General features: G+C 36.7%; 2 protein-coding genes across 2 annotated transcripts; both read right to left on the bottom strand.

Moving 5' to 3' along the window:
- Positions 1-6229: 6229 nt before the first annotated feature.
- LOC115924016 (lactadherin-like) lies at positions 6230-13775 on the bottom strand. The gene is made up of 5 exons (XM_030985549.1): positions 13546-13775; positions 12211-12370; positions 10361-10575; positions 8051-8200; positions 6230-6386 (listed from the first exon to the last, which is right to left on the bottom strand). The coding sequence occupies exons 1-5, from the start codon at positions 13660-13662 to the stop codon at positions 6231-6233; spliced, it is 798 nt and encodes a 265-aa protein (XP_030841409.1). The 5' UTR covers positions 13663-13775; the 3' UTR covers position 6230.
- On the bottom strand, positions 13764-24450 carry LOC115924130. The gene is made up of 6 exons (XM_030985941.1): positions 24315-24450; positions 23678-23845; positions 19589-19693; positions 18939-19097; positions 16305-16478; positions 13764-13873 (listed from the first exon to the last, which is right to left on the bottom strand). Exons 1-6 carry the CDS (start codon positions 24379-24381, stop codon positions 13764-13766), a joined length of 783 nt encoding a protein of 260 aa, XP_030841801.1. The 5' UTR covers positions 24382-24450.
- Between the last annotated feature and the right edge of the window lie 518 nt (positions 24451-24968).

The raw sequence follows: 24968 nt of genomic DNA, 5'->3' as shown, positions 1-24968 counted from the left end.
CTACGCTCGCTCGCCAAAATATAAATAACACCGCTTTATATGCACGAAGTCCCTGCATGGAACAATGAACCAGTTTTTATGTACCATATTTTCCCTATAAAGAGAAGTTGATTTTTTTGCTCGCTCGCTCGCAAAAATAGAAATAACACCGCTTTTAATAATCACACGTCCCTGACATGGAACAATGAACCCAAGTTTTATGTACCATATTTTCCCTATAAAAGAGAAGTGATTTTTTTTTTTCGCTCGCTACGCTCGCTAGCACGTGGAATTATGTACCCACCACTAACCTGCTACAATATCATTAAAAAGAGAAATGTAGGGGGTTGTTCCGCGCCCTGCATGGGACAATTGAACCAAGTTTAAGTGGCAATTATTAAAAAAGAAGTGATTTTTTTCTTGCTCGCTACACTCGTTTGCAAAAAAATGAAAGTAACGTCGCTAACAAGTGAATGTTCCCACCCCAACTTGCAACAATACCAGTTTATATACCAAACGTTACTTAAAGATTTTTTTGCTCGCTCACTCGCCAGAAGTGAAAATTAGCATCGCCTTTTTTGTTTTTTTCGGTCGCTTGCCCCCCCCCCTGACGGAGTACCCCAGGTACGCCACTGGATTGTTGCAAATATATTTTAAAAAGCTTTTCAAAAAAAAGAGAGAAAATAGATAACACGTTATGAAGGCTCATCGATCATTGGTTATACATGTATATGGCTTGCGTTCAACCAACCCGACCAGAGAACAAGTCGTCCTAAACGTGTTTATCTCACTTTAAAAAAAATAGTTTTGTTTTTTTTTATGTTCCACTTCCATTCACATGATGTTTGATTTTGACTTTCCATCTTTTCATTCGTACGTGTCAAATAGAATGTTAACTTCTGGGAAAGATGAAAAATGATTTGTGAGCCTTTTCATTCACTTTATGTTGTGGAATAATATAATTGGAAAATTTCCCCTGAAAAGTATGGTTCTTTAAATGCCCTCCTACATTCGAAATATGACAAGGTGTTCGGACCAACTGTCATTACTACATAACAATGTTTTATCAAAGACAAGTTGCAACTAATATACAGTGTAAAGAAATGAACGCACAAAGGTGATGAAACATAAGCAAATAGAGCTTGAATCGTTACAACACCTTTCGAATATAAAATAAATGACAAATAATATTCCTATTCAAATTACTATTTACAAAGAACAAGAAAAGACAAAAAATGAGACGGACACCTGCGTGCAGTGCATATTCACCAACGCACTTGCAAACATGTATTTTATTTTGTTTAATTATGATAGAGCAGCTATAAGCCTTGAATAATGGCAATTAATCAATATCTTGGACAGTCATTTATCGTCATGAGTGCGTCAGGCATCCTTCATCAACACTGCGGCATAAAGCTCCGTTCACCATGTGGACATACAGGAGATAAGTGTGCGTTTTTTAATGTTTGTTTGCCTAATTTGCTTGCTTTTTGTTTGTTTTTTTTTGTTTGTTTGTTTTTGTTCGTTTGTTTGTCACGTCGGAATTGAGGCCATCGAAATATTTTGATATTCATCGTAGACGTAATTCTTAATACCGTACATCAGCAGATCAATTATATTACAAAATTAATTAAACACGTTCGCAAATACTCTAGACATCAACCTCAAGCAAATTTCAATACTCTCGTCCGTTACCTTTTGAATGTGCGAACATTACAAAGAAATATTACGTAATCGGAACATGCTTCATATAGGTAATACATGCAGTACTGGGCAGGGGGGCGATTTCTTTTCATGACCGGGGGGGGGGGACGAAATGTGAGGGACGAGGTGCAGTGGCGTAATGAGCAAAAACGTTGGGGGGGGGTAGAAAAAAACCGCATTACCACCACTCTCACATGTTACGCAGGCCCTGGCAACGTTTTTTTTCAAAGTGGGGAGGGGGGCTAAGTATTTACGATCAGGTAGAGCAAAGCGAGCGAAGTAATGGAGCGTAAATTGGCGTGGGGTCCAGGGCAAAGCCCTGGCAGGGGTCAAGGGGCGGAGCCCCATGAAACTCAGGGGTTTTAGGCATCTAATTGAGGTGAGATGTGCATCCATGGGGCAGATCCCCCGGGAGTTCAGGGGTTTTAGGAATTTAATTACGGTCAGAGTAGCATATTTTGATACCTTATTTGTGACTTGCACTGACATGCAGGTCACTAATTGGAGTGGGGTACAGGGGCGGAGCCTCCAGAAGCTCAGGGGTTTAGGCATGTAATTACGATCAGATGAGCATCCAAGGACCGCCTCAGGGCATTTGGTGGGGTCCAGGAGGCCGAGCCCCCGGAAGCTCAGGGAAAAATGCCATTTCAGCAACATTTGTAAATCACTGGTATCGAATTAGAAATAAACCACGTTTGAATTTAATTTTTTGAGGGAGAACTTCCCCCAAGCCCCCCCCCCCACCCCACCATCATCATCAATACGCAAGTGCGAGGGAGCATAGTGAATGAGAGGGGTGAAGGTGACGGAAGTTACTATCCTCTCACCAGGCGCGTACGCAGGGGGAGGTTTTGGGGGGGGGGGGGGGGTTTAACCCCCCCCCGGTAAAATGTAAACAAAACCCCCTAAAAAAAAAAAACCCCTCCCCCCTTTGGTAATTTTTGTATGTAAACCCCCCTAAAAATAACCCCCCCCCCCCCCCCCCCCCCCCCAACTGAGCAAAATGTCAAATTTCCAAATTTCGAGACCAAAAAAAAAAAAAAAAGTGTCCTCTCTCTCACCAGTGAATGAGAGGTGAAGTGACGGAGTTACTATCCTCTCACCAGGCGCGTACGCAGGGGGGAGGGTTTGGGGGGTTAACCCCCCCGCCCCCTTTGGTAATTTTATGTATGTAAACCCCCCTAAAAAAACCTAAAAAAAAAAAAAAATTTATGCCCACGACCGACCTAAAAAAGGTGATCTTAACCCCCCCCCCCCCCCCAACTGAGCAAAATGTCAAATTTCCAAATTTCGAGACCAAAAAAAAAAAAAAGTGTCCTCTTACCCCCCCCCCCCCCCCCAGTCAAGTGACTCTCAACACTCGCCGTGTAGCCTACGTGTGCACGTACGTGCGCGAAATGTCTGCGGACGGTGGAGAACGGCGAGGGCACCCCAACTGAGGAAAATGTCAAATTTCCAAATTTCGAGACCAAAAAAAAAAAAAAAAAGTGTCCTCTCACCAGTGAATGAGAGGGGTGAAGGTGACGGAAGTTACTATCCTCTCACCAGGCGCGTACGCAGGGGGGAGGGTTTGGGGGTTTACCCCCCCCCCCTTTGGTAATTTTATGTATGTAAACCCCCTAAAAAAAAACTAAACCCCCCCCCCCCCTTTTTGATTTTTTTTTTTTTTTTTTTTTTGTATAAAAAAAAAAAAAAAAAAAATTATGCCCACGACCGACCTAAAAAAGGTGACCTTCCCCCCCCCCCCCCCAACTGAGCAAAATGTCAAATTTCCAATGCAATGCCGAAAACTACGAGTGTCTGTTTTGGTAATTCCGGATAATTGGATCATTTCTTTTTTTGTTACTATTCATTTATTTTTATTCACATAAAACTGCCTATAATATCAGATAAATAAAATGTTAGTATAAGTATAGGCTAAATAATGTGAAACTTCCCAGCTATGTATACAACTTCTTTTATAAGCTTTCGATCATCTTTAAGGTATATTAGAACAAAGGAAAGATGTGACATATGGTATGCTAAATTTTTAAAGATAATCATGCTCTTGGCAATAACTCCATTGACGAAGGCTTTTTGTGTCAATGGGAATCGAGTAAAAGGGCCTAATTAATGCTGATGTCCAAAGCACTCCTCAATACGCCCCCTCAATTATATGAGGGATCTTCTTGCCATGAAGCAGTGTCAATAAGGATATTTTTAAATCTCGTTTAATACAAACATTATTATAATAGAAAAATGAATATAGAGATAAGTGATTATGGATTATTATGAATGGCTGACTTTAGGCTTGTGATACTTGAATCATTTTTTTTAAATAAACGACCATGAATTAAATAAAAATTCATAAAAAAGTCATATACTACAAATAAAGACTATTCAATTCATATGATAAATCGCACATTGAACATGGAATATTATGTAACATATTGAATTTAGCATAGAGGAAGGTTTAACAAAGAAAAATACAATTTTGCTAAACAAATTTGTTTGGATATGATTTTATTTCAATATTCAATAAATAATGTACATATTACATTCACACAATCGTACATTTGTAAATACGAAAATTCACTTTTCACTTGCAACTAAAACGTAAAAACTGCTCAGAGAATCCTACAACATCTAAAAAGTACACTGTATTTATGATAGTAAGATCACTTTACCGTTCGTATTAATTGTGCCATTTACCAAAACGTTGTTTTTGCTGTTTTAATAAACGGGGTTCCATGTTGATATACTATATTAAAATATGAGCTTTAAATATCATTTTTACAGGATACTTTGCAGTTTAAATATACTATTAGAAAACAGTTATTTAACGACTTGTAAATAGCCAAGTTAACGGACGCGTATTCGTCCGGATATAGAAAAGGGCACGCACAGAACCCAAGTCGTACTTTAGTTAACATAACGTAATTTGTTAAATTTAATTTTAAATATTCTTGATATACACAAAAACAAGTTTAAGTAATTGACACACCTTGAGTTGATGTGCAAGTGATTTTGCTTGACACTTGAAATTATTTCATTATAACAAAATGTTGGAAAAGAGCATCATTTGTATATTTTTTCTAAGCAATGGTGATAACTAGAAAAAATATTTTAACGGACCTGTAGGGGTATCAATAAACATGTATTTTACAAATAATTTAATCCATGGAGAATGATCAGAATTATTTACTCAGACTAACATAAACACTGCAAAAGACAATTTTGATAAGAAGCTACAATATTTATTTGAAGAAGAAAAAAAATGGATAAAAAGTAAATGTATTGCAGTTTATCGGAGTAAAATACCTTAAAAAACTAAGGCAATTTTAAGATCTTTACACACGAGAAATAGAATTATAAGATATGTTTATGTGACACTACCACTCAACATTAATGGATACAAAACAGATACCGGAATAATTTTACCCGAGGTAATTTGAACTTCCCGTAAAATGCATTATTGAGAACGAATAAATAAGTCAAATCTAACATTAAATTAACATGGGGAATTATTAATGAAATATATATATTAATATAATATAACGAAAGCTTCATCCCTTATATCATTTATACTATTTGATGACGACGCCAACATTTTTTTCTCTCACGAGAATTTGGATGCAACTATCTCTTAATAGTAATTTCACCCTGCAATATAACAAATTACAATTATACCCGAAAGTTTAGCTTATCTCTTTCAAACAATGGTAGCTTATATCATGAAAGGTATCAAATTATTATTTTCTGTCACTAATAGATATAATCTTGATAAAATATAATTAATGCCGCAAGAAGGGCTAGATACAACGTAATTTTACAATTGATTGCATGTCAATTTTGAAGTTACAGGCCCCTATTGGCCACATACTCTTATGTTTTGTAAATTATTTATTTAGAAACTAATAGATGCCATTTTAGATAATCACTTATCCAAGGTAACAACCATTTACTACATTATTTACAACTGTTTTATAGTCATTTTGTTAAATATAATCTTTACACTGTTAAATATTCACGATATTCACGATTGCTGAATAAATAAATGTTCATGACAATATGTACACTTCCATTACCCTCCGGCTTAAGCGTGACCTTCACCTCAGTCGAGAATGGCAAATATTCTACCTTAATGTCTTGCCAAACGATACTTTTACTGTGACAGGGATTCGAACCCCGTACCTTGTGCTTCATAGTTCACGAACCTATCCACTCAACCACAACACCTACACAGTGTGTTTATCCCCTACTTGTGGGTAAAATCAGATCTTACCATGATGCGAATGCTGCTCCTTTTACAAAAGATAATAGCAATAACAAAGAATGAAAATAATGATGATGATAATAATAGTACTAGTCATTATAACAATAACAATAACTTTAATATGTTGATAATAATAGTGAAAGTAATAGTGATAATAACAATAATAGTTATAAAATAACAATAATAATAACAATAACAAATGAAATAATAATGAAAATGATAACAACAATAACAATAATAACAGAATATTAAAATTTAACAACAATAACATCTAGTAGAAGTCTTCTTGTTTTCAAAGTTCCGTTTGATCAGCTATGCCAACAACCTCATATCTCATGGCCTGGTGCCCAATCCAAGTGAGTGGGTGTATTCTGACGTATCGAGCAGTGATTGGTCGAGGGAACAGTATGGTCTCGGGAGTGGTGTTATCGTAGTTTGCTGCGTAGATCTGAAGATCATGATGAAGAAATGATTATGTTAAGGGCATTGCATGGATATTTTGGTTCAATTAAAAATGGTTTATATCACAATATGTTTCGCGGGATAAGCTGAATTGCAAATGTGTAGGCCTCCTCACAAAGTAAAAAACATGAAATGCTATTTGTTTTTCTTTTTTTATTTAATTTATCTCCACTTCCTTTCCTTGTATCTTTCTTCATTCTCTTTCTCTAATGTTCTTCTCGAACTTTCCTTTTGTATTTGTATTTTTTATATCAATCTTTCACCTTCTCCTTATGTCTGTTCAAATATATGTTTTCACTTTTCTTTCCTTTTCTTATCCAGATATTTATAAACTTATCTTCTTCAACATATTTTTCAATATTGCACTTGTTTTTATTAAAAGCTGGGTAATTTATGGACTTTCCTATCACTGTTGTAGTGTATTTTCAATTGCGCCATCATTCGGTGAAGGCGTTCCTATACGCAAGCATCATCACCTGCGCGTCATCAGTTTATGATGCATTATGTAATATGGCTGTTTAGGAACGTTTGGTCTCGTGGATGCTATTCTACTGAGATGTCCTAAAATATAATATCATTTATACAGTCAGACATAACTTTGGAAAACCGAGCACAGGTAAATATGCCAAAAATGGCGTATAATGCACGATACATATAGACTCTTTAAAGTTCAATGCGAGGCGTGGGAGACAGCTTGCTATTAAAGTCAGCATGCTCTTTATATGTGCTTTAAACAAATTGCTGTGGGTTAATTACCCTTTAATGATTCGTCATATAATACAACTTTATTTTAATGACCAACGCTTCGGAATAGACATAACCACGGCATAATTCTTTGTCTACAGGGTTTGGGTATCTTTGCCTAATATTTCAAAAACAATCCTGGATTTAGCTCATGCTGCAATCATAGTTATAGTCAGGAATCCCATGACTTTTACAAGCCGATCGCCTGTCTGATTATCATGGTATTTATGATTAGAAATAGAAATGTCAACAACTGTTTGCCAAACAGCTTTGAACAAAACTATTGGGGAAATGAGTATGGTAAAACCGATCACTTAAAGATGTTTACTTTTTTGAAGCACTATGATCATTTTGAATAGCTATTTTTTTAAGGCTTCAATATTACACCATATCACAGACACTGGTAATACGTAGGGTCACGCATCTCAGATTTGAAAAACTGGAAACATTGTTAAACGATGCCTTAAAAGATAAAGACCAGTTATGGTCATGCGATTGCATTGTAAAAGAAACGTTGTGGAATCGATCAGAAAAGGTTGATCATCTAGCACATAAGTATTGGTGTACTGGAAGGTTCTGGAATCATCAAAATGATAAGAAATTTGGCCCAGTCTTGGTTACAAGCACTGTACACAGAAAGATGTATATGGGACTAGGCGACACGTGCGCGATATCTATCAGGTCCAAAAAGATATAATAATTTACCAAATATATCAATTAGTAGGCGGTTTCTCGGCAAAATTTGTATCATCACGTATTAGTTAAAACATTTTCTTTCACATGATTGGTAATAAGAGCTTTCATTTCATATTTTGAGAGGGGGGGGGGCGTTTCCAAAACTGATCTTTACTTTACCTTTAATGTACATCAACAACAGGTCGACGATGCAAGACATGTAGTACTTACTCTTTGTTCACCACATTGTGGTTCCAAAGCATAAGTCCATGTCACGTTATCCAGCGAATAGGATACCTTGACAGAAGTAATCCATTGTGCCAACTCGAATCTGCCTTGTACGATAACACCAGTGACGTTAGAGGTCCTTCCAAGATCTATCTGACTCGTTAGTGCGTTAATAGAAGTAAGACTTAGCAACAAGTATAAACTGATAAATAAATAAATACAGTTATGAAATAACTTTGACAACCCAAAATTTGGCTACCCTCCTGGAAATAAATACACATTTGTAAGTAATACAATTTAGAGAATGAAGGCGCGTAGCTAAATCAAAGTTTCCCATTGCTGTCCTTCCTTTTTTTTTTGATTGGCATAGGACGCCAGTGCCCCCCCCCCCCACTCAGTGTTATTTAGAGTACGCATATGCTCGTACCCTCTTTTTGAAAGCACCCCCTATCTGAGGACTGCCAACATTTCCGAACCCCCCTTTCGCGGGCTTTTCGCGGGCTTTTCCTGCCTTAGAGACCCCCCTAAATCAGGAAAAATGCTGAATGTACCCCCCCCCCCCCTAAATTCGGAATAAATTCTCAGGAGTCCAAAGAGATGAGAGAAAAAAAAAAAAAAACACCCCCTTTTTAAAGAAATCTCCGGGTGAAAAGTCAAATACACCTCTTTTTTTACAATTCTCGGGCCGGACTTTGTCGCACGAAAAGTACCCCTTTACCGGACATTTTGGCAACACGCATGCGGTCATTCCGACCTCTGAGTGGGGGGAGGGGGCGCCAGTGCTGTTAAACAACTAGACCAAGGATACGGGCCAGTAGTTTCGGCGAAAGAAAGTTAGATTGACTGACAGCTTGACAAATGTTAAATCTTTATTGATCCTTTGTCGGGGGTGGGAGGCAGATGAGTTAAAAATGACAAGCCACGTACCTCAGTCGGATCCTAGCTTTGAGCTTGAATAAGTGCCAAGTTGTGATATATATTTATAATATATATACATATACATGTGTGTGGGGGTGTATGTGTGTGTGGGTGTGTGTGTGTGTTGTGTGTATGAGATGACGACGAAAACAAATTTGAAGAAGAGAGGTTTCAAGCTCTAAATCCAATGGTTTTTATGAGATCGCAAATTTCGAAATTTCGAAATTCCATATACATCTTCATCAAGTGATCAAGACAAAAAATTAAGAATGAAAATCCTTTAAGGTAGTGTGTCCCATTTGCAGGTCAAAAAAATGAAATTGGTAAATTCCAACGGCATTCGAAAGACAATACTTATTTAGAACTTCCCTCAAAACTGACGAAAGAGTTTGAAAATGGCTTTTTGTGGGAAAATAACGATCATTAGTTGTCGAATCGACATGAGTGATTGCATTCACCGAACTAATAGTCTGATTTTCAGACCCTTTACCGAATGGTTGTCCATTTTGTTGCTGCACAAAAATTCAATCAGTTTAATTTTGGCCAATACAAGTAGTGGGTTATTGATGTAGACAAATGCTCATGTACCTGTTACAGCTCATTTTATGTATGTTATTACCAAATAAAAAAAACATGACAGTTAGTCACTCAATAATAGTGTCTGACAAGGACGTCTAGAAAGTAAACGGGTTTCCTTGAATGAATTGAATACTGGGACACTGCTAACGTTTATATTTCACAGATAGGACGTACATATTGAAACGTATTCATATAATTCCTGCAAAATTCTATGCAATTTGATGTTGGCTGCAAAAGGGACATAATATCTTTAATAGAGGGTTTCCAACTGTCCAAGGCAATGCGAAAAAAGTTTAGAAGTAGATAGATAATTACCAAGAAATGTGTCGGTAAAAATCACGTATAGTTACAAGTAAATAGTTGCTTTCAAAGCAGTAGGCGAGGTAATATAAATCATCAATGATTAATGCTACCTTTGGTTTCGGGTTCGGGTTTCATTTGGGCTTTACGTAAGAGCGTTAATATTGGAGTTAGCTAGTGCTTGAATTCAGTAAGTGTACGACGTTCAGGAAAAACGGAATTTATGCTTAAGTGTCTTTCCGGGGGGGGGGGGTCGTTATTATAATTTATTTATTTATTTCTGATATTTATACAGGATGGCACATATCACAAATTTGGTGGTCTTCCATGAGGCCCTGTTTGGTAATAATAAAACAAATAACAGCATCAAAAACAAAATAGATAAATACACAAGCATATAAACAGGTAAAATACAAATTAATTAGTATCCCCATGAAATAACTGATCATTCAATAATCATCCTTGATCATTTACAAGAAATAGGTGAATGGAATTAGTGTTTAATATCGGACTCACCTTGACCCATTTATCTACGTCATCATTCCTAGCAAGCCATGCTGCCTTTTCGTTTGGAGTAACTCCACCGTTTAATCTTCCATCTGATGCAGTGTAATTAAGATCATAATCGGACGAGGAGGTGAGACTAGAGTCTGGGATTCGTCCATCTTCCACTCCCATTCCTTCCCCTTGGATAGGACGTGAACAGCTTACCTCTTCACGGTTCATTGCAGCTGAAGACAACAAACGTACAAAAAAACTTTTTTCAGTTTATAAAAGTGATATATTAGGTTATTGTTTAGAAGTTAGTTGCTAAACGAGTTTTCAGAAAACCAAAACTTTTTTAAAACTCGTTTTAGTTCAACTACTGCGAACATACGACAGGCTGGCGTGCATAATAGCATAATAAAACCGCAACGCACCTCGTATAAACTGGAAGCGAACACTAGTGAACTTTTAGAATACCGCCTCTTACCAACAACAGAACGAACGAAACAATACGACTGACCCAAATTTCGAGTCGTTTTGGGGTCGATTCGACGATTAGACTTAGGTTTTAGCGCCGTCAGTGGGTTGATTGCTAATCGAATCCTCGGTCTTCGCATCTCCTGCCGATCATTTAAACCGTTCGATTACATCACCTACATAGATACCAAGTGTTGTGGTCCGGTGGGTAAGCCACCGGACTGAAGATTACAGGGTCCGCAGGTCGATTCCCTGCCCTACACAAGTGTCCTTTAGCAAAACATCAATCTATACATTCCCAGGTGTGAATGGGTGCCTGCTATTTTTTTCAGCGCTAGTTGCTCTGGTGGTTCAGCTATAACCAGTGTAATAATGTCTAGCGTAGTCCAGCCTCTGTACCGTTTTCGTTTAGCGCACCCAATCAGCTGATAAAATAACACACCCTCAACGTTGAAAGTAGACCTAGCCATTCCTCTAAATCTGGGTCCTGAATACGTTCGTGTGGACGGAAATTTGGGGATTGCGCGATCAGTGGAGAGACCGCGCTGTGTGTGGGGGATATAAAGAACGAACGGACTGAATCTGGACTATGTCTAGCGCCGTGAGCGTCACAGCGTGACGTGACAGAGATGAGCGCTTTAAAAAAAAAAGGTGATATAATTATGTCCTTGTTTAAAGCTTATCTGCCATAGTTTACAGGAGGGATTAGACCGCCCTACAAGGTCACTGGACAGATGGTTAGCTCATCAACTCAGCTCTCAGTTAACATAAGAAAAAGAGGATCATGGGGGACCAATGGTCACCGATTAAGCATTGTTTGTTATATAGAGGGCGCAAGTAGCTACAAGTAGCTACAAGTAGTGCAGTGGGCCTTTAAGTGGCCCAAACGTGCGGATCGATGTATACAGCGCTTTATAACTGCAAGGAAAGGTGCGCTTCATCAAATACCTTTTGGATTGGCTAAACTAAGAAGACATTATTATTATTATTCCAATCCTTCTTTTGCTGCTGGGTCTTTTTAAGGATGTAGCCTTACACTGTGAAAAGTTTGGGCAATATTTTCCGACACTTTGCCCAACGTTGTGCGAATAGTCAACCAAACCATTTATTGGGCAATGTTTTGCCCAGTGGTATTAGTAAACGTAAGTAGGTGCATAATTGTTTCGTATTTTGCCCAACTGCTGGTCAAGATTTTCCCAACAAGTGGGCTACCGTGGTCGTGCAGTTGAAGGGTCATATCTTTGCCCATATTTTGGACAAAATAGGAAACAATTATGCACTTGTGAAGTAGGGTACTTACGTTTACCAATAATATTGCCCAATAGATGGTTGGGATGACTATTGGCACAACGTTTGGCAAAGTGTTGGAAAAATATTGCCCAACCTTTTCACAATGTACTCACCTAATAAGTCATTGAGAGGTCCATATCCAGTGAGCTCTAGCCTGAGGGCCCGCAGGTCATCATTGGCCGTCTTTGGATGGATACGAAAGAATAGGCATTCGATCGGCTTAAAGATGTTATGCACCACAACACTATTTGAGTCGTAGTTTCCTGTGTAGACCTAAATGAGATAATACAACCAAAAGATAATGAAATAAACTTGAGTGTGAAGTGTTGAATTTCAATATCTACTGATCAAACCAATTATGTTACTTTTGAAATATTTGTTTCCTTTCTTTGTTACTATTCATTTGTAATACCTCTGTTAAAATTGTTCATACATTCACCATCACTTCTTCACATTTTGTTTTTATATATTATGTTTCATTTCATTTCCAGGAACATAAAGGAGTATAACAATAACAAAGAACAGAAGAAAACGGGAAAAATAACAGAATAATAGAGACATATCTCCATTTGCACATTTATTGCCACCTTTTTCTTTACATATTGATTGTCTTTCAACTACCAATATCCTGGATCTTTTTCGCCATACTATTTAGGCAGTTGGGTTTTTTTTATACATAAACGTTAACACAGCAATTTGTGATTAGGTCACATTTAATGTTTCCGACAAGATTTTAAAAAACATGCTGTCTTTTTTGTCAGTAAGATTTTAATGGACCTTACATAGCCTATTTTCTGTGTAATTGTCTGTGTTTCTGAGTAATATCTTTCGCATCTCTCCGTCTCTCTCTCTCCCTCTAAAATAATAAGTAGATATGAGGGTGGAACAATAAACATCCAATAACGAAGTGGATTCTAGGGCATACTTCGAATTACCCCCCCCCCCCTTCGAATTACGAAGAAAATAGGAAAAGAGGCAAACTATAAAAAGAGGAATAGCAAAGAGAAAAATAGGAAAAGGATGAAGAACGAAGACAATAGTACCACACGCTAATCAGTGGCCTTGTATATCATCTCCCCCAATGAGACCGGTGCCCTCCCCCCCCCCCCGCCCCCCCCCCCAAAAAAAAATTATGCCAGCGCCCCTCAATATCCGGGCTCACACTACGCCATTGATTATAATCATTTATTTCATTGAGATTTAAACTTTTTATACGCCACACAAATAATCTTCCTGTAGTGTCACATTGCATTTATCATTGGATAGACATACCGAAGGCTTCATGATTATTTAATTGTTTCCTGGGCAATATCTGGAATGTTGTTATTGGAGCTAATCATGATCGGACAAGGGTAATTTTGCAAAACCACTAAAATTCCATTAATTGGCACATTAGACAAATGAGCAACCGTGCAGAGAGGTCAAGTAAGCAAACCAAGTGTAAATACCTTGACGGTGTTGGTGTTGATATCCTGGTTGTAGGTCCAAGATGCTCCGTCCATACTCGATGAAATTGTGTACGATGTCACCCGCTGTTGTTCAGCATTTGCTCTGCCTTGCGTCATGATGGCGGTAATGACAAAGGTGGAATCGAATTTGATCTGAAGCCAGGGGTCTTCGTCATCCGTAGCGGATACCCACGCAGAATTACTGTTAAGACGGACTTTCAGTTTACCCAATTTTTATTTCTCCTACTCGAGATTGTAATAGCGCTGTTTGGAACCTTACCGCTTTCTAGACCAACTGGACTACCTCGAGGTGTACTGCACAGGTTCACTGTTGAAAAAAAATCACATGTCTTTAAAACACAGAGACTGTTTTTAAATGGACCACGAAACTATCACCTTATTAGTTGGGCTAAATCAGCATTCATAGCCATGCGCACTTCGAAGTTCTGGCACTTGTGGGTTAGAAGACATGGGACTCTTTTAATGTTTATTACCAAATGCCTGTCCCAGTAATCAGAACGCTTTACCTAACCCCGAAATCGAACCTCATCCTCACCTAAAACCCAATTACAACATTGCCCATATTCTACTAAACCTTAAACTTTTTTTTTTTTAAATAACACAGTGTCATGCTTTTGAAGGTACTATATCTCTGACAAATTGAAGCCTTGAACAATTGTCGCCCAAGCAAGTTAGTGTCTCAGAATCCCTGTAAATCATATTACGAACCTAATTCGAACAGTATGTGCCGAATACCGAAGAGGTTTTAGGTGGAGAGTCTCAACTAATGATAATTAATGCAAACACGTGGCAATTTATTAAGGATATGTACAATAAAACAAACAGAGTGTCTTGTTCTCTGATGTCTGATGGCTGACGCTTCAAAACTACACAGAAGAGTTTTAATAAAAAAATGATTTTAACATTATAGATTAGAGAGCTTAAGAGAGGTTTTTAATGCGTAGCTAGCTAATTCCTCAAATTAACGAGCACAGAAAACTAGTGTGCAGTTGTAAATTATGCCTAAGTCTTTCTGAATTTCCATGGCTTTAACATAAAGAATTCCTTGAGAAATAGCTTTGACGGATCCCCCAAAATTAATTTTATATTAAAGGGCTATTTCAACACATTTTCGTTAATTAGATTTTTTTTAATTTCATTTTGTTATGGTAAAGGATGTCTGTATGAAATGAAAACAATCAAATTTCTTTTTGGTATGTAAAATATAATTAGATATCGTTGGTATATATTACATAGTTATGCTATAAAACGAACTTTGGTTTACCGATTCCTGTCGTATTAGCTGAGACTAACGATCGGAAATCGATCGGAAAGGAAGGCAGTTCCTGGCAATTGGTCAGAGGGAGTTATTGTAAAATTACCAAAGAAGGGATCCCCAAAAAACTGCAATAACTGCCGTGGCATCACTCTATTGTCAATACCAAGCAAAATATTGGCAAAGATAATTATTACACGTATCATAGATGCTGTTGACCAAAATCTCAGAAGGGAACAGGCAGGTTTTCGGAAGGGAAAAAGGTGCACTGATCAGATATTTGCACTTCGTAACATCATAGAGCAATGCACAGAATGGCAGAGGAAACTTTATATTAATTTTGTTGACTTTGAAAAAGCATTCGATAGCATCCACCTAGACAGCCTGTGGAAAATACTAGGCAAATATGGGATATCAGAGCAGTTAGTTCTTGTCATTGAGAGCTTTTACACCAATTTTACATGCAGAGTTGGAAACAGTAACCATAAGTTCCAAGTAAAGTCTGGAGTTAGGCAAGGGTGTGTCATGTCGGCACTGAATGATAAGACAGGCAACTGAAGACCAAAAAGAGGCATAAGATGGACCCTCTTTTCTACACTTGATGACCTCGACTTTGCAGATGATCTCGCTCTACTTATACACACCCACCAGCATATGCAGGAAAAAACATCCAGACTCAGTGATTTTGCCCAGCAAACTGGCTTGAAGATCAGCCAAAAGAAAACAGAGGTGATGACCCTTAACATCTCGGATCCTTTACCAATTCAAGTAAACGGGGAAGACCTACCTATAACTGAGGAGTTTACTTACCTGGGAAGCACTGTCAGGCACGATGGAGGCGCAGGCAAAGACATTAGGAACCGTCTCAATAAAGCAAGAAATGCACTCAGAATGCTCAATAATATATGGCGATCACAGCAGTACAGCACCAAGACCAAGCTAAAATTGTACCAGAGCTGTGTCCTTTCCACTCTCCTGTACGGCTCTGAATTTTGGAGAATGACAAAAACGACCTTAGTAAGCTATCAGTCTTCCACACAAAGACTCTTAGAAGAATATGCCGCGTTTTCTGGCCAAACACCATTTCAAATAAAGCACTGTATGCCCAATGCCATCAAGACAGCATGGAGAACTTCATCACGAGAAGAAGGTGGAGATGGATCGGGCATGTAATGAGAAAGAACAGAGATGACATCACACGAACAGCCCTCCACTGGACACCAGAAGGCAAAAGAAAGAAGGGACGTCCTAAAACCACTTGGCGAAGAACTGTGGAAGGGGAGATTAAAGACCTGAACCACACATGGGATACAATCCAAAGACTGGCCCAGGATCGGAAGGAGTGGAAGACTTCTGTTGCTGCCCTATGTGCCAGGAGGCATTATGGGCAGTAAGTAAGTAAGTAAGTAACGATCTGTATGTTGTGACTCCATTTGTTTCAAGTCTCCTAGTCAACACATTCCCATTATTCTGAAACACTTACCAATACAGCAAACAACAGCTATACTCTCCTCCCTAGGATTCATCGCCGCCCTCTCTTCGTACCAGCAGTCAGCAATGCTAGTCACATCGACAGGGCACCTCACAGTCACAGTTTCAGAATTATTATCTAAGGACATAATCTCGAAGAGATCTCCTCCCACTGTCGCATATACATCTTTTGGGATATAATCAGAAAGAACACAAAATATGAAAGAGCATTTGGAACAAAATATATTTGCACTTCTAAGTCTAATTATGATTTTTCTAAATTATGTATAATTGTCTTAATTCCTCAAAGATATCGATGAGTTCTGGTCGTGAGATTACATTGTTTAAACAAATTGTCTGGTAGCAATAAGAATTATGTAGTACCCAGGAATGGATGTACACCCATTGAGGTAATGAAATCATCGAGGAGGTAGAGAATTTACTCAGTCATGATGGCAGAGGTTTATGAAATTGTACAGATATGTAACATGAAAGTAGGTCCACAGTTTATAGCCATTTCTAATCGTACAGTCAAACCTGCTTTAGTGACCACCGGTCTTTTTGTTTCCCTTGAAAATGGTTTCTCATTGAAACATGTACTAAAAAGGAACCTGTCTACAAAGACCACTTTTCGTGTTTCCATTGGGTGTTGCTATAGACAAGTTTGAGTGTATTGATAATATTAGGGTATGTGAAGGATTAATCCCTTTTTAATCGGAAAATTATCCTATCGCCATTTGAAACAAAATCACAGAGCTTACAAATTACTTTTTTCTACTGCATTCGTCTAATAAATTACATGAAAGATAAGGTGGAGTTCTTATTATTGTATTAAATTGTGAAAGAAACTGCTTGGGAGTATTCGGGGATGGTTGAAAAATGATAACACACATGATTTGAAGCAGACTGTGAGGAAAGGGAATGATATGAAATTGACTCGGTCTTGATATAGTTACATGAAATGTATATAATATGGAATTACACGGACATTTGGCATGAAATTTGATCTCAATATTTCAGCCATTTCTATCTATACTTGAATTTGATAGTATGTGAAAGGGCAATTCCTTTTCAGAGGACATTTCTTCCATGAAATTCAATCCAAACCACCATGAAACGAATCAGAGATATCACCAATTTAGTTTACCTTTACAATAACTTAACCTTTTCTATTTATCTTGTGTATTCGTGAGTTTTGTTGTCCGGACGATCTTGCTTACTCATTTCCCTTTTGCAAATAGCTGTAGAAGAAGTTAATGTCCTCTGGTACAATGGACTGCATGGATGAATATTGATGATGAACTTTAATATCTGACAGTAGATACGTCAGTCACGCCGCCAAATTGACTCCACATCAAGTTCGAACCTACCGAATAATGGCCTTTCGAGTGTAATGTAAAAAGAATTCAGTCTTAAGTACAAGCCCACCGACATCGCCCCCCCCCCCAAAAAAAAAAAGCGTGGTAAATTTAATCCACGCGTTTCATAGGTTGTCGGCGATAATGCATTTATGACGGTTTTGTGAAACGATGCCATGGCCATGACGGAAACACTGCACTTTAGGTCGGTATCCTTGGTGTGACTAGGATGTACCTGACGAACACATTAAAGGGATAGTTGAGTTATGTTACAGAGGGCGCTACATAATTGTTTGCGAGATAATGAAAACTGAGTGTCAAATTTGAAAGAACATACAATTTAAATGACAAAATCATCTTTGTTCGATCAAATTTAGTTCAGAAACGGCTGAAATATCCATAAATATAACGATGTCTAATATTTGTGTACCACCACAAATTTTCGATAATTTGAAAAAGCCGTTGAAAAAACGAAATAGCGCCTTTTACGTTGTATTTCAGCCAATGCCAATGTTGGCTTTTTGTTGGCTTTTTCGTGTTGGTTACATTACGCACAACAAGGCGGCCCATGTATTCTTTATTAATTAATTACTTAACGGTCACTGTATTTTTTGGAAAGTGGAACTGAAATTGTATGATCGTATTGGCTAAATTTCAAACATGTTGGGGTCTAAAATTACCTTCATAGCAATTTTAGGTGATAGAAGGGTACTAGAAACTTTTTAGAAACTAGAATTTTTTTTATTTTTTTTTAAATAGTTTTTTTATAGTTTTTTTGTAATAGTTTTTTAAACATGATAAATATTATACCCATCCTCTTATTCCTGTCTTGTTTTTTTTTCTTATGTTTACCTTGATGTTTTTTTGTGTTATGTTATCGGTTTTACAGTTTTACTCGTACGCTTGTTGTCGTTCTAGTTGAATATCTGCAATTAACTGTCTTATTGCTTGTTTGTTTTGTACATTAATCTGTTAGATATTTATTTGTTTGACTTTACATGTACATATTCATTGCCTTACTTCTTGCATTTGCAACGTTTTACATATTATTGTATAATTCACTGTATATTTTATTGTTATTTTTATGTTTGTGGACCCCTTTGAAAATCAGCTGTGCTGAAAGGGCCATCCACCCTATGAGAGGAAATAAATAAATAAATAAATAAAAAATAGATAAGAATAAGAGCAATAACCATGCACTTTGAAGGCATTTGCGGTCTGAAAACAGAACTCAACTATCCCTTTAAAGTGAACAGAATACAGGACTGTAAACTTGATAAAGCATTTACCTTCATATCCTAGATACTTGCAGACCAACCGTGAAGCGTTCCTGGACCAGTTTAATTGATGGATTAACATGTAGGTTGTAGGACGAGAACGAGATGTGATAACTACTCTTCCTTCACTTTTACTTCCACCGACTAGTCTCACGGACTGGACGAAGGAGTCTTCATGCAATGAATTGAGCAAAAATACAAAATGTAATTATCCTGTTCCGAAAATGTCAGCCCCGACCAAGGATCGATCCCCAGACCATTCATATGAGAGTTTTTAAAACGAGCCTTCACCAATATTAAAGTATACCACCACGTACTACAGTACCCCCCCCCCCAAAAAAAAAAAAATAATAAAAAAAATATATCTCTTTAACTTATTTTTTTTAATCCAGAGGTTGTTGTTGTGGATTTAGCCCCCCCCCCCTCTCTCTCTCTCTCTCTCTCTCTTTCTCTCTCTCTGTCTCTCTGTCTGGCTCTCTGTCTCTCCCTTTGTCTCTCAATCGCTCTCTCTCTCTCTGTCTTTCTTGCTCTTTTTCTGTCTCTGTTTCTGGTTGCCTATACCTGTATGTCGCTCACTCTGTCTCTCTCTCTCTCTCTCTCTGTCTATATCACCGTTTTTTTGTATCTCTCCCTTTCTCATGTAATTAATCTCCTCCTCTTACCGTACTCGCATCTGTCTCCATAGTAGCCATCCAGGCAAGTGCAGTTAAACCCCTCGTCTGTTTCCTCGCAGGTTCCTCCATGTTGACAGGTGTTCGATAAACACGCTGAAATTACACCACACAATATGCATGTAACAAGTTATTAACTGGACGCCATAACTTGATACTTTAAAACGGACACTTAATATTTTAAAATTTAAAACATTGTATACAAAAAATAACATTAAAGAATACAAGCACTTATGTACTTGTATTCTATATTTCTAGGCTTGAAATTAAATTAATACAAAATTACGTACAAAAACATACACGTTCAATTGAGGTGTGACATATCAGAAAAGTAGTACAGTGCAAAAGAATAAAAAGACAAGAGACACATCATCCAAAGAAGTACAATGTTCTTTCGAGACACCCTCATGTAATGTAACAATGAAACTGATATTTGTTTAAATTAAATATCTGGGAGAGCTGAGGAATCTGAATGCTACATTACGTCATTCATTATAATCTTTAATGTATAACCTTTACCCGTCCCCCCATACAAATTAAATTAAATGAAAACTGCAAAAAGCAATGATTTTTTTAATGAGATTTTCTGGAAAAAAAGGCAATGCCATAAAATCTGCGTGTATTTTGAAATTAATTCAAAGGATAATAATATATATATCAATGCATAATTGTGACATTCACCAGAACTTATTCTCTCAAAGTGTATTCCATCCTTGTTTCCTATTAAAGCTGCGCACCTCCAGACCTTGCCATCAGGAGGGCCAACATTGTATTTTGTTTCTTCTTCACATAATGAGTTGTATTTCTAGTTTCTCAATTATTAAATACCGGACTATCCTCTGGAAGGAGATTCATTCCTCAAAATGAAAACCATCTAACTCTGCCATAGATACCCCAACCCCCTTCGTCGCCTGCTATAAAGCGTTAACTCACATCTCTGTGTTTTTTATATTCAAAATGAACGACCGTTTAACAAAAAATACCGTACCGGTCCACAGTTGTGTTTATTTATTTACGCGTTTCACAGAAAGAGACTAAGTTAATCCATCTAAAATTACTTAAGCCATGCCGGTTAATAAAAAGGCCTTGTGAGTACCTAACTCGTATGGTATCACCAACTCAATTTTTAGCTCATTCAATACATGTTCTTATAGTAGTATCGATAATGATTTGATAATAATCTTGCGGGTGAGTTTATATGCTGTTTGATTTTACCGATGAGCAATCACTCCCCCTTTTAAATCGACTTAGACAAGGATATATTGACTGATTGGTGAATACTTAATTGATTCGTAAATAGCAGAAGCAGGTTTATAATATTAGTGCGCATTTAATGTTTTACTCGCTTTTTTAAATGTACCTTTCTGTGGAACGTTGAAGGGATGATACGTATCCTGTCACAAATTATTTGTTAGCGGTGTATACAACATTAAGAGCAGATCGTTAATATATGTTTATAACCAAAGTGTTATCCATTGTTTTTCCTCTGGTTAAAAATGTAATCATTGAAATCATGTATGAATTGCCGGTGCCAGGTAAAAATATAAGAGACGAACATGTCAGAGGAAAATATGTCAGAGGTAATAATGCCTGGGGTAACAATGTCAGAGGATAAAATGACAGAGGTTAAAATGTTAGAGGTAATATGTCAGAGGTAAAAATGTCAGAGGATAAAATGACAGAGGATAAAATGACAGAGGTCAAATTGGCAGAGGTCAAAATGCCAGAGGTAATATGTCAGAGGTAAAAATGTCAGAAGTAAAAATTAATGTCAGAGGTACAACAAAAATGTCGGGGTAAAAATTAGCGCCGTCATAATATCTCAGCATTTTATCACTCAAAATGTCCAGACGTAAGCTCCTGGGGTAGTCTATTATATTCCTACCTTCTATATCAGAATGTATATTTTCTAAATGACTGTGTATTGTACTTCTTACATGTCCTGAGGATAATACAACGTGGAAAATAAATTTGAAACTTATATTTTGTGATCAGGTTTGCATATATTAATTTCTAACATTTCCGATATCCTTCAAACAATATTATCATGATCAGACATAGACGAAAGACTTCATGCATGGCTGATTGTCTACGAAACGGAGTTAAGTCTTTTATCAATTCTGCTCGTTGCTACGGCAGGCAGCCAGTGAAAACGAACTTTTAAAATCAAATTATGGAAATGCAAGCATCAATTTAAACAAACAGAACTTTGTTATTCCTTGCTCATTTTTCCTGATTGAGGTGTCATATGAAGTTGCAAAAACTGAACTTTCTAGAAATGTGATTTTCTCATTGAAATTCAGATACCGCCCGTCAAATGACATTTTGGTTTCCTCTCGTAAATTTTGTTTAATCACTCATGCGTGAAATATTTATCATATGAGTTGTATCAAATGAAAGAGGAGGGTCTAAGCATTACAAATATGTGTCATTTATTAATTATAATTTTGATTAGGTTATGATAAAACATCGATAATTCTTGGTTTCGTTTTTTTCTGGGACGCACTGTATAACATATTAAAGGGCTGGTTATCAAAATAGAGACGATGGTACCCACTAGACCCTGTGCTTTTAATTCCCATTTCATCTATTTATTTGATTTATTTGATTTCCATTCACATAAAGTAAAACGACATTATCATAGACAATACTTTTAAAAAAAACAGTCATTATGATAGAAAAATGAGTGAAAATAAAGACATATATCAACGATAATAGTAATGATAAAGATGATAGAAATGTAATTAAAAAAGAAATCATAATAAAATAAGGGAGATGATAATGATAGTAATAAAAACAATAAAAAAGATAATAATACAAATAATTATGATAATTATGATAATTATGATAATAATGATGGTAATGTAAGAAACGTAATCAATAACCAATGACTGGGGATCATCCCAAAGAAGTACAAATTTCTGATTTAGGTTTCTCCTCAATTATCGTTGCCCCTCCCCCTCCCTAATAAAAAAAAAGTAACGAAAAAGATGAAAACGACTAAATGAATACAATTTCAATGATTATAATAATAATTGAAAGACTATACGATTATTGAACAGAACGTGGCAACAGGAAAAATCAGTCAGATTGTTCGAAATGAGTGCACTATGGGAGGCATATCACAAAAAAAGATAACAACTTAACGCATTCACAAATAGTCTATCAGGGTTATCAATACACTAGTCAGCTTTTGCAGAGAGCGGGAAACAGGGTTCCAGTTTATGTTTTCCCAAGAGCTGCTAGTTTCCATTTTTTCTATTTGATTGACCGCTGTGCATAACAGCATCAATGAAATCCACTGACAAGCTTTATAGAGTGACCCAGAATCATTTTTGTTTAGGAATTATACCTACAATTTTAGTTTAAGCCGGTCTATAAGCGATATTTGTGAAGTGGAAATTGTAAAGTTGGCATACCTAAATAATAGATTCAATATGAAGGCCGGCAAATGAAGTTAGAAGCGTTGTTTACGAGCGCCGTGATAATGGCTTTTCCTTTATGAAATACCATTATAATTTGTAGATAGTTATGCATTTAGCTTTCCGTTCAACTTGCGTTCGTTTTGGTTAGGCTATCTGAGAAAGATGTGGAGACTGACGGGGTATTGTCCTTGACTATCTTGCGTAACCATGCAGCTAGAGTAAATGCAGTGTCAGAATAACGGTAAAAAATAGTCAGAGATAAAGATTGTCTGTGTTATTGCGTCTTTCTAGTTAAATTTATAAAAAATATCCGAAATATCTACGACTCATTTCCCCGTGTATGATAAACAAATATTTTTTAGATTCGTTACCAGAATTCAAATGGACCTAGGTAATGCTTAAATCCTGGGATGCAGTTTCTTGTACTTTCATTTGTATCTTACCCGATATTGCACATATTGAGTAAACTTTTGACAAATCAAAAGATTACACCAATTATACCTGGAATGGATGAGGTTATAATTGCCATCACAATTCTTACCCGGCATTGAACAGAACCACCTTTTTGATAACTCTTATGGAAAATCATATAAACTTGATATGATGAAGTAAGGAAGTGCTGTTGGAGTGATGTTGTACCAAATCTACGGCTCACCTGGTATCGAACAGTGGTACCATGTTGATAACTCCGAGGGTACATTAAATACACTTGGTATGCCTGAAGTAACGGCCTTCTTTAAGACTAATTGTATAACCTCCCCAGTTTCCAACGTCTTAGATGGGCACATAATATTGATAGAACTGGGTTGCTCAGCGGCAAAAGCTGTAAGGTTTCAATAGAATAGGAGAACTGTAAAATGTTTCTCTGCATGAAATAATATGTACTTTTATACTTAGTTTGTGTAAGAAGACACCAGCCATATAATTCGGAATAAAACATTTGAAAAGGAAAAGAAAGAAGGACAAGAAACAGAAGGTAATAAAGGAAGAACTGCTCTCTTAAAATAAATCGATATGAATTGGCTTAGACATGTTTAAGCAATTAAGTTTTCATTGAAATGAATCAGGAAAGTCGGTAATTATATTTTTTACTAGGATTGATTTTTTTTTTTTTACGGCAAATGTATTTTGTTGTTTTCTTTTATGTTTCACTTTGTTACATTTCATTACATTTCTACTTCATCAAGACAAAAACAATTTGCTTGAAATCAAACGCAGTTGAAATAGACCTGATTATTTATTCCTCGTTTTGTTAAATCTACATATATAAACATTAAACATTCGGTTCCTACCTGTTCCCTGAAGTAGAATCACGAGCAACGTGAACACCAACGCAAACATGACGAAATTGTTCACCATGCGACACTGTTTGAATAACTAAAAAATAACGAGAAATACAAACAGAAGATTTTAGAGACTGAGTTCCCCTTCTCTCAATAATTTTCCTACGACATTTGGGGGCTGCAGGGCGCATGTATTCCCATTTGTACGTGTATTTTCACTTACTTGGCAATCCGATCTTTGTAATAAGTTAATTTAATGTGTATGTTATCATTAAAAATAGAGAAACAGAATGGCGAAACTTCAAAATAAATCGGACCGACAATATGATTGTTTAAAATATAAGATCACAGTCTATGCAAACGTGAAATTTTATGAAACATCTGCTTATCAGGAATAAATTCTTTCAACTAAACAAATTCCCTTCTAAAGGTTTTTTGGAAATGAAGGTTCTATACAAATTCAGTAAAACTAAAGCTTTGTTGTTTTTTTTAAATATTTTTTCCCCTTCCACAGGGTTCTTTATTTTCAAAACAAATTTCATCATATACAGAACATCCATATATCATATACAAATAATTAAATAAATAATTTCCATACATAATGGCTTGACACAGATAATAATCATCACGGCCGAAAACTTTTGTGGCAGATAAAAACAAACA

This window comes from Strongylocentrotus purpuratus, unplaced genomic scaffold (genome assembly GCF_000002235.5).
Source record: "Strongylocentrotus purpuratus isolate Spur 01 unplaced genomic scaffold, Spur_5.0 spur5_scaffold_15, whole genome shotgun sequence".
In the NCBI taxonomy this organism is placed as follows: domain Eukaryota; kingdom Metazoa; phylum Echinodermata; class Echinoidea; order Camarodonta; family Strongylocentrotidae; genus Strongylocentrotus; species Strongylocentrotus purpuratus.
Note: the sequence above shows the minus strand (reverse complement) of the source record. Positions and strands in the feature narration are given on the sequence as shown.